The sequence below is a fragment of the Rhamphochromis longiceps genome, linkage group LG13 (assembly GCF_057381845.1).
Source record: "Rhamphochromis longiceps isolate RC_006_pf linkage group LG13, R_longiceps_female_GT1.1, whole genome shotgun sequence".
Taxonomy (NCBI): Eukaryota; Metazoa; Chordata; class Actinopteri; order Cichliformes; family Cichlidae; genus Rhamphochromis; species Rhamphochromis longiceps.
In genome coordinates this window covers 10,716,977-10,732,463 of record NC_140569.1, presented here as the reverse complement: position 1 = coordinate 10,732,463, position 15,487 = coordinate 10,716,977, and the positions used below count along the sequence as shown (strand labels likewise).

General features: G+C 41.4%; 1 protein-coding gene across 1 annotated transcript in view; it reads right to left on the bottom strand.

Annotated features, from left to right (window-relative positions):
* Positions 1-2,377: 2,377 nt before the first annotated feature.
* The window catches only part of srbd1 (S1 RNA binding domain 1), a 50,873-nt gene continuing 37,763 nt past the window's right edge, over positions 2,378-15,487 (bottom strand). Inside the window, exons 17-21 of the mRNA XM_085427620.1 lie at positions 12,304-12,410; positions 10,227-10,394; positions 9,262-9,411; positions 4,925-5,109; positions 2,378-3,415 (exon numbers count right to left, since the gene is read on the bottom strand). Coding sequence (XP_085283746.1) covers positions 3,123-3,415; positions 4,925-5,109; positions 9,262-9,411; positions 10,227-10,394; positions 12,304-12,410 — 903 coding nt within the window. The 3' untranslated portion in view covers positions 2,378-3,122. The remainder of the gene's footprint in view (positions 3,416-4,924; positions 5,110-9,261; positions 9,412-10,226; positions 10,395-12,303; positions 12,411-15,487) is intronic.

Genomic DNA, 15,487 nt, shown 5'->3' with positions numbered 1-15,487 from the left:
CGGACGGTCCTGATCCCCAAGGACCCCAAGAAGGGACCGGTCCCCTCCAACTACCGACCAATAACCTGCCTCAGTACTACATGGAAGCTCCTGTCAGGCATCATATCGGCTAAGATGAACAGGCACATGGGTCAATACATGAGCGGGACACAGAAAGGAATTGGCAAGAATACCAGAGGCGCAAAACACCAGCTACTGGTAGACAGAACAATCAGCCGAGACTGCAAGACCAGACTGACCAACCTGTGCACTGCCTGGATTGATTACAAGAAGGCCTATGACTCAATGCCCCACAGCTGGATACTGGAATGCCTAGAATTGTACAAGATCAATGGGACCCTAAGAGCCTTCATCAGGAACTCAATGGGGATGTGGCGTACAACACTAGAGGCCAACTCCAAGCCCATAGCACAAGTCACCATCAAGTGCGGGATCTACCAAGGAGATGCTCTGTCCCCACTGCTGTTCTGCATAGGCCTGAACCCCCTCAGTGAGATCATTAACAAGACTGGCTACGGATACCGACTACAGAACGGAGCAGTTGTCAGCCACCTCCTGTACATGGATGACATCAAGCTGTATGCCAAGAGTGAACGAGACATCGATTCACTGATCCACACTACCAGGCTATACAGCAATGACATTGGAATGTCGTTCGGACTGGAGAAGTGTAGTCGGATGGTAACAAAGAGAGGGAAGGTAGTCAGAACTGAGGGGATTGAACTACCAGAAGGCAACATTGCAGACATAGAGGACAGTTACAAGTACTTGGGGATCCCACAGGCGAATGGGAACCATGAAGAGGCCGCTAGAAAAGCTGCAACCACCAAGTACCTGCAGAGGGTCAGGCAAGTCCTGAGGAGTCAGCTGAATGGTAAGAACAAGATCCGGGCCATCAACACGTACGCCCTGCCCGTGATCAGGTACCCTGCTGGGGTAATAGGCTGGCCAAAGGAGGAGATAGAAGCCACTGACATAAAGACAAGAAAGCTCCTTACCATGCATGGAGGGTTTCACCCCAAATCCAGCACCCTGAGGCTGTACGCTAAGCGGAAGGAAGGGGGCCGGGGACTGGTGAGTGTCAGCACCACAGTCCAGGATGAGACAATGAACATCCAAGAATACATTAGGAAGATGGCCCCAACTGACCGAGTGCTCAGTGAATACCTCAGGCAGCAGAAACCCAAGAAAGAGGAGGGAGACGAGGAACCATCATGGAAGGACAGGCCCCTGCACGGTATGTACCACCGGCAGATAGAGGAGGTGGCTGATATCCAGAAATCCTACCAGTGGCTGGACAAAGCTGGACTGAAAGACAGCACAGAGGCACTAATCATGGCAGCACAAGAACAAGCTCTGAGCACAAGATCCATAGAGGCTGGGGTCTATCACACCAGGCAAGACCCCAGGTGCAGGCTGTGTAAAGATGCCCCAGAGACAATCCAGCACATAACAGCAGGGTGCAAGATGCTAGCAGGCAAGGCATACATGGAACGCCATAACCAAGTGGCCGGCATAGTGTACAGGAACATCTGTGCCGAGTATAACCTGGAAGTCCCAAGGTCAAAATGGGAGATGCCCCCAAGGGTGGTGGAGAATGACCGAGCTAAGATCCTGTGGGACTTCCAGATACAGACGGACAAAATGGTGGTGGCTAACCAACCGGACATAGTGGTGGTAGACAAACAGAAGAAGACGGCCGTAGTGATCGATGTAGCGGTTCCGAATGACAGCAATATCAGGAAGAAGGAACACGAGAAGCTGGAGAAATACCAAGGGCTCAGAGAAGAGCTCGAGAGGATGTGGAGGGTGAAGGTAACGGTGGTCCCCGTGGTAATCGGAGCACTAGGTGCGGTGACTCCCAAGCTAGGCGAGTGGCTCCAGCAGATCCCGGGAATAACATCGGAGATCTCTGTCCAGAAGAGCGCAGTCCTGGGAACAGCTAAGATACTGCGCAGGACCCTCAAGCTCCCAGGCCTCTGGTAGAGGACCCGAGCTTGAAGGATAAACCGCCCGCAGGGGCGTGCTGGGTGTTATATATATATATATATATACATACATACATACATACATACATACATACATATATATATATATATATATATATATATATATATATATATACACACACACATACGTATATATATCTATACATACGTGTATAGATATACAGACAGACAGACAGACAGACAGATAGATAGATAGATAGATAGATAGATAGATAGATAGATAGATAGATATGTATAATATTTTAACTTCAAACCATCAACTGCAGATGAAACAGCACTAAGCAGAATTTCAGTCTGTTTGTTCAAATGGTTTTCTTTAAGGTATCCAAAAGTCAATAACAACTGCTAAAATCAGAAGACAAAGAACATAGTGAAGAACTGATTTTTCTTTTATTCAAGTAATAATCCAAGAAAATAATGAGAATACCAAGTATTACAAACAGTAGCAATAGTCGCTCAAGTATGTCGTATTCAGCATTACAAACAACTAAAGTGCAAATAATTGTAATATCATCTCACTAAGCTATCCAATCAGAGTCTTCATTTCAAGATCAGAAAACATATTTCTGCCTTTAGTTCAGCAAACAGGTGTAGTGCTCTGTCCCGAGCAAAGCACCCCCTCTAAATGACAAACAGACTGAGAACAAGTCCCAAATGAAGAGTCCTAACTGTTAAACATGACTTGAAATTTTTGCTTTTATTTCTAAACTTGTAACAGCTGTTCACTGAAATTGATCATTTTAAAACTAGCCAAGTTAGGCACTAGTCACACAGGATTCGAGAGTGGTCGGCAACCATCTGGTGAGCACTGGTCATGGGGGGTAAAATGTGTATTCCCTGACTGGTTGTTAAGTTGTTGCCTGAGGAAATCAATTCAATTCAAGTGTTGGTTGCAGTGGAGAGGCACAGCAAGTTTTACAACAACTCAAATAGTCACTGCCACCAGCCTTCAGGAATTACTTGTCAGTGGGTCAGAAAACAGACATTTTACCCTAAGAATCAGAGACTGCCAGGGGGGTCACTGACCAAGGTCTGTGTATCTCAGGCCTTAGCAGTTTAAAACCTGTAATTTTCTGTCACACTTCTAGTGACAATCATAGGTATTAAGTGACTCTATTGCAAGACCCTGATCAGGTCCAGCCCAATCCGTCCCCTCTGAAGGTCAACATTCAGGACCCGGACCTCCACTCGCTCCCCAGGTCCTAGAGCCAGGCTGCGACGACGCTGGCTGACAGGCAGCTTGTCCATGGTGATGTTGCTCTTGTGGATGAGGCCTGCACGGCCAACGCCAATATCTACAAAAGCCCCGAACAGAGCGGTGTTGTCCACACGGCCTGTCAGCACAGCACCCACCCGCAGATCACTCATGGACACAACGCCCCGCTTAAAGTCCGCTTGTCCAAAATCTGGGAATGACAAAAAGATAGCTAGACGCAAGGTGTGGAGCGATATCAATGACAAAATAATACACAAGTGGCAGACAGTCGAAGTGTTTGGGAGTAAAAAGTGGGATAAGGGAATGCAGAAAAAAATTGTTGATGAGGCAGACATGAAAAACATAACATTTCGAGCAGTCACTCAATACTTGTATCTACATACGTTTATCAGCAGTGTATTAAACCCCACTTTCCACTTTGCCTGCTCATAAGACCTGTTTCCTGTCTGTAACACTAACACAAAGGACTGTGCTCCAGGAAATAGTCCCGTCCAATTATCCTCCCAACAGCACTGATTTCATGCAGTAGTCTTAGCCCATCTGTTTATTCAGCTGAGCACTGGCTATGAGGCCAAGCATAGTGTACTGCAACCGAATAAGGCTAACCTGAGAATGAACTTTGAAGCCGCGTTCCTCAATTTTAAGACAAGTTAGCCAGCAATAAGTGGGTAGACTTGACTTCTTTCCTCTTCACATAAAATAGTATTTAACTAGCCAGTCTGAAAATAATTACTCTTTTGTACTTACATCTTTTTTTCCCTGTTTTGGGGAAGACCGTCAAAGAAAAATATGTTGCACAAATATTAAAGTGCTCTGTGCCATTTTTAATCAGGATTTGAGAGTTGATGCTGACTTATATTTCCTCATTATCAATAAATAGGCTGCTTAATCAAAAACAGAAGAGCAAGAGATGTGTCCTATTTTTTTCCTTGAGAAAACAAATTTGAGCTACAGCAACAGTTTGTAACTATGGATGGGGTTTTAGTGGTATGTTTGTATGTGCCTGAACTGAAGTGTTTCAGATTAAGGAGAAAAACAGAGTTCTTTGTGCATTTTGTATGTGTGTCTCTGCAAAGAGACGCTGCCCAATAACACAGTCTGTTGGACCCATCACACCCTGTCAGAAACACACTGCTTGTATTGTGGGGCTACAGGGAGGAAGCCACAGCACTGTCAGATGCTATCAAGTTACACTGCCAAGACATGCCTATTATAGTAAAGACAAGAAAAGTCAGTGTGTGTCATAACTAGCAAGATTCTCAAAGAGCTGGATGAATACAAGTTTGATTTTCTATCAGTCAGTGGGGACCTATAAAGGACATCATGAAGGAAAGATGAGAGGCCAAGGGAAGTTACTGTGACTGATAGGCTGCAGATACGTGCAGTCTACAACATTTTTATACGATTCAAAATACTGATAGTTTTGAGATATAAGGAAATAAAAAACATGCATGATCAAGGGTATACATATGTTTCATTGGCTTTCTTCTATTTAAATACCTTTTAAATAACAAAGTCAAAGTAACATTTATGTAAACATATTAATGTCAACATCTCATTTTCCTATTAAAACCAATTTTTTTTAAAAAATGTTTACATGCATTAACATGTTTTTCCTTCAGCATTTTCAACATTGTCCTTTGTATTGTTCTTCTGATTGAATTGATATCAGTATATCAGTGAGTGGCCGGAGTCTTACTTTGTCGTATGTCAAACCCGGGGGGCTGCGTCAGGCCGTCTATAATGAGTTTGAGGGTCTCGGGTGTGGTGTCCAGGGTGCGGGCCAGCTCCTCTACACTGCTTGTCTTAACTTTGTTCTCCACACAGTGTTTCAGGGTTGTACTCCCAATTTGGTCCACACTCCCACCCACAAGAGACAGAAATCTGGACAGGAGAGACGTGCAGAAATTTGAGCTTAGAAATAAAACCACAAACCTACTTGACTTCATAGAGCCTTACCAATAATAGATACTCATTTTTAGGGATTTAGAAATTCAAATATCATTATTATTTACTAGAGTTTAGTGTTCTACCGTTATACTGAAAAGGGAAAATGTTGGGATAATTTATCTATATTTCTAGCAATGTATTCCATAAACTAGCACAAAAAAAATTTGGAAAACGTTTCACCACAATCGCTCACATGATGCTCCATCTCCAGTTTGTATTGCTAATTGCAAAGTGTCGCTACCAGTAGGGGAGTAGTTTTTGCAGACACGGCATTGACTGTGCAAACTACAAACAACCACCAAAGAACTTGCAAGGAGGTTTTTGGTTCTGCACCAAGTAACTCTTTTCAACCAGTTTTACCTTGTGACTACCAGCAAAGTCCAGCAACCACTTGCCAACCAGTCAAGGGAATAAACACCCTTCCATTAGCAACAGAAATTTGCCAGGAGGGGTCACTGACCCATCTCTAGGCTTGCATGACTGGGGTCTAAGAGTAGATGACAAACAGTAAAGGTAAAAACAGAGAAAAAAAAAGATGCTGGAAAAATGGAGGGGAAAAAAAACATATTAAGCTTATACGGGAAAGTGAGCAGGCACTGGGGAAAAATAGGGAGAGCGGCAGAGGTGTGTGAGTAATACGCAAAAAGTTGTGAGTTGTCAAGGTGGAGTTTTCTGTGTTGGATGCAAAAACACATATTTAATTTACCCCTGGTAAATCAGGTAAATCCTCATTGGGCTGTAAACGCTCTGACACCTTGTTTAATGAAACTGCCTCCACTGTGCTAAGGCTGGACTTCGTGTCTGTCAGCTACACTTTTATCACTTGATTCCAGCACGATGTCCCACCACATAATGTCTAGACAGTCAAGTCGCACCATTTCAAATTCACTGAGCCGGAGATATAAATCCAAACTAATTAGTTGCGCTCTGTACTCTAAACAGAAACAGTAACAAATTGGCATTAGAGCCAAAGTAGCGAGCAGGGTTTATGGAAAAAAAAGTGATATGTGTGTGTGTGTGTGTGTGTGTGTGTGTGTGTGTGTGTGTGTGTGTGTGTGTGTGTGTGTGTGTGTGTGTGTGTGTATTATACATACTGTAAATATTATTTACAACAGGCACTTGGCATATTTGGTGATAGATGTGACTGCATTTGTTTCTATGCATGTGTTCATGTGTGGACCAGCTGGGTAACATCCGTGATAGATGTCGCTCACTGGCAGGCTGACGCCAAACAGACTCAGCAGCTGTCCACGACATGATGGACAGAACAGGTGGAAACACACCAGAACACACACACCAACCTGATTCATACACTGTGTTGTTCAGAAATGTTCATTTGGCAATAGGAGGGACAGTACCGATGTAACATAAAACAGCTTGTGTACAAACTATGTTTGTGACAGCTGTGCGTCGAGAGGCCCCTGCCATCAAAGTCCCTGTCTAACGCCCAAAAGAGGGAAACAAGCGGACTCGATCTCTCAACACCAGTAAGCTTGATCGGTACAAAATAGTAGCTAAGTATGTGCCAGACATGACTTAGTGGTAAGGAAACAACACCTTCGGACCAAACTGGATATCTGTATAACAATAAGGTCTTCTCTCCTGTGCCTCTTTAATCTTCTTAACTTTCCAACCACATATCTTTTAACAGGAAAAGAAATAGTTGTGTCTTGATTGCTTAGACACATATCATCTAGACCCCCAGTTGGACTAAAGCCAGGAAAAGGCGGCTGACATATAATTTCTTACAGAAAGCAAGCAGGATCATTTGTAAAGCTTTTCTTTGCACAATACAACCAAGTTTAATTATATCATTAAGTACAATTTCTGATATTTTAACTCTTTATATATATTATAGAGTCATTTAAGTCATGCAGTTAATATACGTTCATATAAGTTTTTTTTCCTGCTCCTTAATTCATATACACTGTGGTAGAAGTTCAAAATCCAAACTAAATGTATGAGCACACTGGTTGAGTAGCAGGAATACTAAAATCTTAAAACCTAAATAAAAGCAAATAGAAGAGCACAGGAGAGATATCTTAGAATAGATTAAGTGGGTGGAGGGCCCTACTTGTAGGTGTGTGTTTCACATTTTATTTTTCAGTGGTGTATGTTAGTATTTAAGGGGTACCGGGAGTCCACAGGCCTCCAACACCGTTGGGTTCATACTTATATAATTGCTACCAACACTGTGCATGTATTTTGGTATGTGTGTGTGAATGTAGCGTTGGGTGGGCTCTAATACAGATTTTGTCCAGGCATACAATCAAGGACCCACTCTGTCTTCAGTTATAGAAATATTAGGCCCTGACTGTTACTTATGAGAACAATATTCATCACACAGTGGAAGCTCGCTGTCTCAAACCAAATTACAATTAAATATTTCACATAATGCACTCACAGAATTAGGCTTCACTGATTTATTTTTTATTTTTTTAAAGGTGGAAAAATCATGCGTGTGCTCTTGTGTTTCTGGTTTTGTGCGCGTGTGTGTATATGGTTACAAAAAAGGGTGGATGTGTAGGCTGTGAGCAGTAATGGAGGATCCAGTTCCACTAATGCGATGAACATGATATTCCTTATACAGCATAAAGACACACACAAACACACACATACACTAACACACACAAGCATTCCTTTACAATTCTCCCTCTAAACCTTGTTTTCACCATTTGTAGGTGAGGAGGAGAGAAAATCTTTGGGGTATCTCAGTGATGCTCTCACAGCTAATAATCTAATCAATTCAAGTTGATTAGATTATTAGTGATTAGTAGCGATTATTAGAGTTCTGATTTTGAGTCAGTATACAAATTAGTGATTTTCCAAGTAACTCTTTGATTATGAATATAACTCACCAAGACTTTTACAGCTATAATCTAAAGGTTTACGTAAAAAGACATCCAAACTAGCCCAATGAGTGATACACTCGTCAAGTAGTATGGTCTATTTCCAGATCACTGTCATACCCTGTGATTTTAAGTTTAGTGGAAGGTTACTTATTTTCTGGTTTGTCAAAATAAAAGAGCAAGAACTGACATGGCTTTTCATGTACTGAAAATCTTTACAGAGACAGGTGATGTGCTGGAAACCACAACACACTTTGGGATACTTTCAGAACCCATACTGAATGGAGTACATTCCCAGACTTGGATTATAATACAGCCATAACACCGGATAATGCATTTGCCAACACAGGATTAAGAATTCTGAACAGCAAGAGAAATAGAAAAGCAGAGAACGATTAGATGTCCAGTGAGAAATTTCAATTGTGGAGTTAAATTCTATGGGAAAAGTGCTAAAGATATCTTTAAACGGTTGGTAATTCTGGTTAAAAGAAGTTTTAATGTGAGGCACCATTGAGAAAGTGACAGGGAGGGGCAGTGAGAGAGCTGAAAGTATGGACGAGAAACGTGTCTGCCAAATAAATAAATAAAAATAAAAGAGAAAAACAAATAAATGTAACTAAACGCGTGCAGCTCAAAAAGGAGTGCAGAGGGTATTAACAGAAGAGTAATGTGTGCTCTTATATTTTAAGACCTCTGATCCCCAATACTTCTTTGATGAACTACTCTCTAGTGCAGTCTGTATTGAACACACAGACACTGAAGTAGGAAGTTTCATACACGCAACATCAATCTATCTGCACGTGTGTGCACAGAGATACATCTCCCCACATATATGTACAGACACCATCAACAAGAGGAGAGCAATGCTTAAAACCACTAGTGTCAGAACTTATGTAGACTAAACACAGTTGAGTGACTACAGCTGGATGAGAGAGGGCCCCCTCTCTCTCCCTCCGTTTTGTGTGTCCATCTGTTACACACACACAGATGCTCAATGTGCTTCTGATATCAGCATCCGCAGCGCTAACAATCATCTCTCACACAAGGACACACACACCACAGCCAACGCCTCCTCTCTTGTATCCCATGTCTGTGTAAATCAAATCAGAGCCCTCCACCACTATAACCAACCCCATGTGAGATGGTGTCAAAATCAACTCCATCATAGCCTGAACATGCTTTAGCCAGTGGGGTGGGCTGCTGTTCAAGCGTCCGTGTGTGTTTGTGTGCACTGTACCTTTGTGCTACATGGTAGGACTCCGGGTGTATACAGGTCTGATCGAGGGGGTTAAATGAGGTTGAGACGTTGACACCAGTTTTTCCCTTGCCTTTCTTAGCTGCAGGTTTCTCGGGCACTTCTGGTGCCTGGTTAGATGATGATCTGACACTGTTTTGGCAAGAAAGAAATGCATTTTAAATCACCCCAGTATTCCTGCTCTAAGACTATATATTGTTTTATATAAACATTAAAGGAAAAGAAAGTCTATCAAGCCATGGAAACATGCTGCATTTTGCTTTACTGAGCCCTGTGAATTTTGCTTCCATCCAAATATAACAGCGGTACAAGTGCTTCAGGCACATCCCTCTGGGAGGAGATCCTGCCGCAGACCTGCGGCAACCTGGAAACATTATATCTCTAAGTTGGCTTGAAAACGCACCGGTGGTTGGGAAGTGGGAGGTCTGAGTTGCTAGACTGCTTAGACTGCTGCCCCCATCATCTCGGAGGGAAAAATGTCAGAAATACTGAATGGATGGATATTTGAAATAATCCAAGTACACTGTCAGTATTTCCCAACACATTTGACACGATTATCTAGAGTAACTAAAACATTTTTTCTTTAGAATAATTTCTGCATCACATCACACTCCTCATAAATCATAAATAACTTCTTCAACCCATCTCTGTTTTACATGATATACACGATACAAACTCTTGGATGGTAATTCAACTGTAATTTTTACTGCTTTGAACACTACGAACTGAACCCCATTGAGAAATTCTCAGAACTTGGGTGCAAGTTTATCTAAACTACTTGCATGGCTAAATAACACAAAATGTCTATGAATAAACAGGGCGTTTTAGCAGTTTGTTCCAACAGACCATTGCATGAAAAAAGACAACATTGTGAAACAGAATTTGAGTGTTTGTCTGCTTGCTTTTAGGTCTATCTATGTGGATATACTGTGTATATGAGTGCGTACCTGGATAGAGTTTGTGGGTTTATTCTAATGAAGCCAGCACACTGCTGGTAGGACTTGGGCCCCATGCCTTTGACCAGCTTCAGCTGCTCCCTGTTGATGAAGGGACCGTGCTGCTCTCTCCATTCTGTGATACTCCGTGCCCTTCCCGCATTTAAGCCTGCTACATGCCTAGGAGATAAAACAACAGATTGAAGGGAGAAAAATTACTCATCTCACAATATATTCAAACAACTTCTTAAAATTATTCTACACTAGATGCTAAAACAACAAAACAGAACAGGTAATTAAATAAGTAGGATCTCAAGCTTGGTTGATATCCATATAGGTTGTATACCTATGGGATCACCTATAATAACTCTACAGTATTAGGCTTAGACACACACACCCACACCAAACAAACAGCAGATTCTGCAACCGTGACCTGGCATTTAAGCAAGCACTGGAAACACAAGTGACACACATAAGCCAATATTAAGCATGTATATTTGTCCAGTTCAGGCTGAGCAAAGACGAGAGGTGATTTGAAACTCAATTAGGTCTGCTCTGTTAATGCCCACAGTGACTCACTCATGCTAAAGCATGTGGCTATGTCAACACTCGGCATAATACCTCAGTCATCAACACGTCTGTGTGTGTTTCATGTGCGTTTGTGCATAGCTTAACTTTGTGGAGGAATGGAAAACGCTCACTTGCAGAGCAGACAGGTAAACAGATGACCTGATGCCTGCCTTGCAGCTAATGCCAGCTCAATTCATACTGTTTGTCTCCACTGCAAAAAGTGTGCATATGAAATTTCTGCACTTCCTGCTTTTGACTCATGTTTATACTGCACAAGTTGTAACAAATAAGCACATGTGTGCACGGTGTTCTTGCATGTTTCTTCTTCAGCATGTATGTTTCTGTGAGTTTAATTGTGTCCACTGTTCCTAATCCTCTTTGTTAATACCAGTCAGCCCAGTAAGTGGGCCAAGGTGTGAAGCATTAGTCTAAACAGAAAACTGGCAGGCCATCTGTGTTTTTGTGTGTGTAGATCATGCAATGGCCTGTGCATGAGTGTGAATGAAGCCTTGCCATGTGACTGCAAAGGGAAAGTATGCCAGAGGTCTGAGTCAGTCTTCATCTCGTTTTCAGAATTTTGTCTCTGTCTGCATGTATTTGTGCAGCACACAGTGGTTGAGTGCAAACATGCACTTGCTTGTGAGGACATGTATTAAATGTTTTTAGGTATGTTTGATGTTTTGATTCTTAATTATCATCTAACATTAGCAAGACAGCTCACTGGTCCCAAACGAGCTATTTTAATGCATCTCTAGTCTGAGTCTACAGCCACGCTCAGTAAGAACCCTCTTCTGTGACAACATAGGCAAAGAATCTTGCAAACATAAACTGTCTGTAAAAGACGGACACAGGCAATGTGAGTCCCACAATTCAGTCTAAGCTGAGTATAATTCCCATTTTAGTGTTTAGAAACTGTACACGGTGAAACTGAGGAGCACTGCAAGATTATTGGCTAGTGACTTCTCAATCAAATCATATCAAATCACATCATACTACAACTTTTGTTTCCACTACAAATTGGGTGCAGAAGTTTGAATTTAATTTGGATTTTCTTTAATCAACACAGGCTCAAAAGCATACATACAGGTTCAAATGTGTACATACATTCACTTACATTTTTTTCTACAATGTCCTAACTTCACAAGATGATCCTGACCAAGAAAGAAGCCCTGCTCCAAAATTAACACCTTTGTACCAGCTGTTAAGCATGGTGGTGACAGCATCATGAGCTCAGGCTGTTTTACTGCTTGTGGTAATGGTATATTGCACAGTATATGGAATAATCAAGGAGGACTACTCTGAAATTCTTCCTTCAATTTAAGGTTAAGGCGGGCTAAAGCAGGCTGTTGCCAAGTGCATACTTGTTGTTTGATTATTGGGGTTCTCTCTGTGTTATTGAAGCGTCTCTACCTTACAATTTAAAGCACCTTGAGGTAAGTGCTGTTGTGGTTTGTTGCTATATAAATAAAACTGAATTGATTTTTAGAAATTATGCGATATGTCATTTTGGGTACTCTACCTCATCAGTATCTCAGAGCAGATGTTAATGTCCACACCAACAAAGCTCACACACTCCTGCACCACGCCATCCAATGCTGTCTTCAAAGCTCCAGCTGACACGTCATGCTAAGAGAAAAAAGAAACATATTGACAAAACCAGGGAATTTTTAAAGTACAGACACACACAGAGACAGAAAGACACATGGCAAAAACTGGTTAAGCAAAGAAAACAACTTTAAATCACTGCTTTTATCTGTGTGTGACAGCAAATACAGGAATTCTTAGGATTTTTCAAACCTCTTTGGGACAGATGAACACTAAAAACTAACACAGCTGCATGTAGCTGTGCTTTCTTTTTTCCCATCCAAATCTGTTTATCAAAATATTTTAATGGAAGATTTTAACAGACTTCACTTGAGCGTGTTCAGGTTAATTCCCATATATTATATTCCATTTTCACCACATACTGCTACTTGATCTTGTGCTGACAGCAATATAGCAAATATGAGGCAAATTTTAAACAAAAAAGGGAGTGAGAAAACTGATTGACAGGAGAAGTACAGAAGTGAAAGGAAAATGTTTCGTTAGGCCTTTCTGTGATTTTTCCCAGTAATACAGTGTTCTTGTCATTGTAGCTCTCAGTCTATAAAAGTACCTCCAAATGAAACTTTCACATTTCTCATCGACCAGCCAATCAAACATTAAACAGGAGATATTTTTCAAAAGCAGTGGAGCCTGTTTGTTTGTTTTTTAAATAAGAAAGGTTGACAGCAAGAAAGGAAAGGAAAGAAAATTATTGTCAACAAACTACTTAAGTACACAACCAAATAATCTTAAAGAAATATAAGGTCTGGCAGTGAGAAACACGAAGCCCTGTGTTGTGGTTAAAATCCAGGAGTTCAGCTACAGGCTGATGTCTCAGCAACTGCTTGAGGATTAGCTGACACTCTAAACTAGACTACTGTTGGTCTTTGAATGTGTTTGTGTGCATGTGTATGTCTGTCATGTGCATGAACATGACTGAGACTAGCATGTGCTGTCCTGTAACATGATCAAGCTTTTAACAAACACTGACTTGTAAACAGATAACAACAAGAGCAGCTAGCAAACACACCCTCTGTCAGCAATAACAGGATAGGAGGACAGATGAGGATAGAGGAGGGAGAGCGCGGTAGACAGAGAACACATGGGGCTCCAAAGTTTTTGCTTGGCCGTTGTGAACTACAATATGTAATTTCAGCACAGAACCTCCAATACTTATCACACATTTTTATGCTATATAGTTACAAAAATATTTCTATCTTGTTATCTTAAGTTAGCACTTAGCCTACAACAGATGTAGCTTTGCTCAGCAGACAGAGGATGACTTACAGCTAAAAGACAAAGTAGTTCTGGAGAAAAACAGCATCTACAATCTGTTCTTTGTAAGTATAACCAGAGGCCTTTTGGAGACAATAATTTAAAAAAAATTCCGAACAGGAACAAATAAAACTACGAATGATTTATGATTTCTGCTGAGTGGCTCTAGAAGCAGAAGCTCACATGAGAAAGAGAAGACAAGGAGGAGGAAATCACCTGTCATACCAGAAAAGAATTTTCTCACGTGAGAAAGTTGGAGGTGCGTAAGGTAGTGTGAGTTTTAACCTGCAGGAAAAATCCACTGAATGTGTTCTTAGATTCTTGCTGAAACCTTATACAGGCGTGAGAAACACTAGAACACTTTAGGTGCTGCTTGGTTAGGGATGGGAACACTAAAAATGTAGCTTAATAAGCATTTATAGTAACTTCCCAAAAGTAAACAATAATCATAATAATCACATTTACACTTGAAACATTGTGACACTGCTCAATAATAATAGATATTTGCATAACAAATAAGGGACTGCTACACAGAAAAGGATATGCAAATATGTCGTAAGGAAGAAACTAACGAGAAAATACAGGTGAAGAAAAACAACTGTACTAAACAACTGTGATTTCAGAGCTGGAGTGAAAGAGTTCTGCTCTATTAAACATCCACAATCCAGTCCGTGTGTTTCCGCTTCAACACCCAGGCAGCAGAGGCCCGCATGGCTCTGCGTCACAGTTTACAGTGGCGCTAACAGCACCAGTGAAGCATGTCATGCTGTATCTTTTTATCTATCGATCCACGTGTCACACTTTGTGAGGTATGTTTTCTATCTGATTATGCAACAGACGAGTCAAATAAAATGGCACGATCACTATTTTTAAGCTGCAAATTCTAGCTTTAGAGGGATGCACTGACCTAGTGTTCTTCTATTTTCATTTTATATTCAACTCACCTCGAGGTACACACTAACTAAAGAACATTAGAAATCACATACGCAACTTAATGCAGATTTTCCATCTGAGCCATCTAGATCATTGCTAAATGTTCTTCATAGTATTTAGATTAGAGCTGTAAGGTGATGTGGAAGCATAGAGGTGGTTTGCCAGACAAAGCTATATATGCTACTATCTCTTTGAAAATCACCTCCACTCCCTCATTCCTTCGTCCCAACTCCCAGCACCCAAACCTCAAATTCATACAGAACCAATGGAGTGGATCCCTATGTGAGAAGGTTATGTTTGGATTGGTCGGAAACCAGCCAAAGCCAGCCAACCAATACAAAGGAACAAAGTGCTTCTTTCTGCACCTCAAGTACTTAAACACTGTTGAGTTACCACATGTCAATCAGAGACAGTGAGAGAAGCACAGTGATGAAAACTACAAAAGAGACAAAACAAAAAGGGTTTTTTAGAGAGGTACTTTACTGATAAAACCTAGAATACCTTGTCATTTCGACATTTATAAAATTGCAGTGAACCAGAAGGTGAGTAAACCAGAGAGGGAAAGGGGACTGACAGTAATGAATGAATGTCTTTGGACAGCAGGCTGATCGTTTATATGAAAGAAGAAGAGCCTGAGGGATGTAAATGACAGAAGGTTAACTATGAGACTAGAAAAAGTTGCATTTCCTGCGGAAATGCAGTGTGAATGCTGTGTAGTGGAATCTGCTGAAAACAGCAGAAGAAGCAAAACTATCAGCTGAAGAGAGTTGTAGAAGCTGAAGTGCTTGCTGAAAATGGCTGTATTTGAAAGGGTACAGTGAAGAGTGTCAAGAAAGAGTGCATGCAAGCAGGGGAACATGTGCGGCAACCGCCACAGGCAGGATTTGAATCTTCGCCACCATATCTCACGG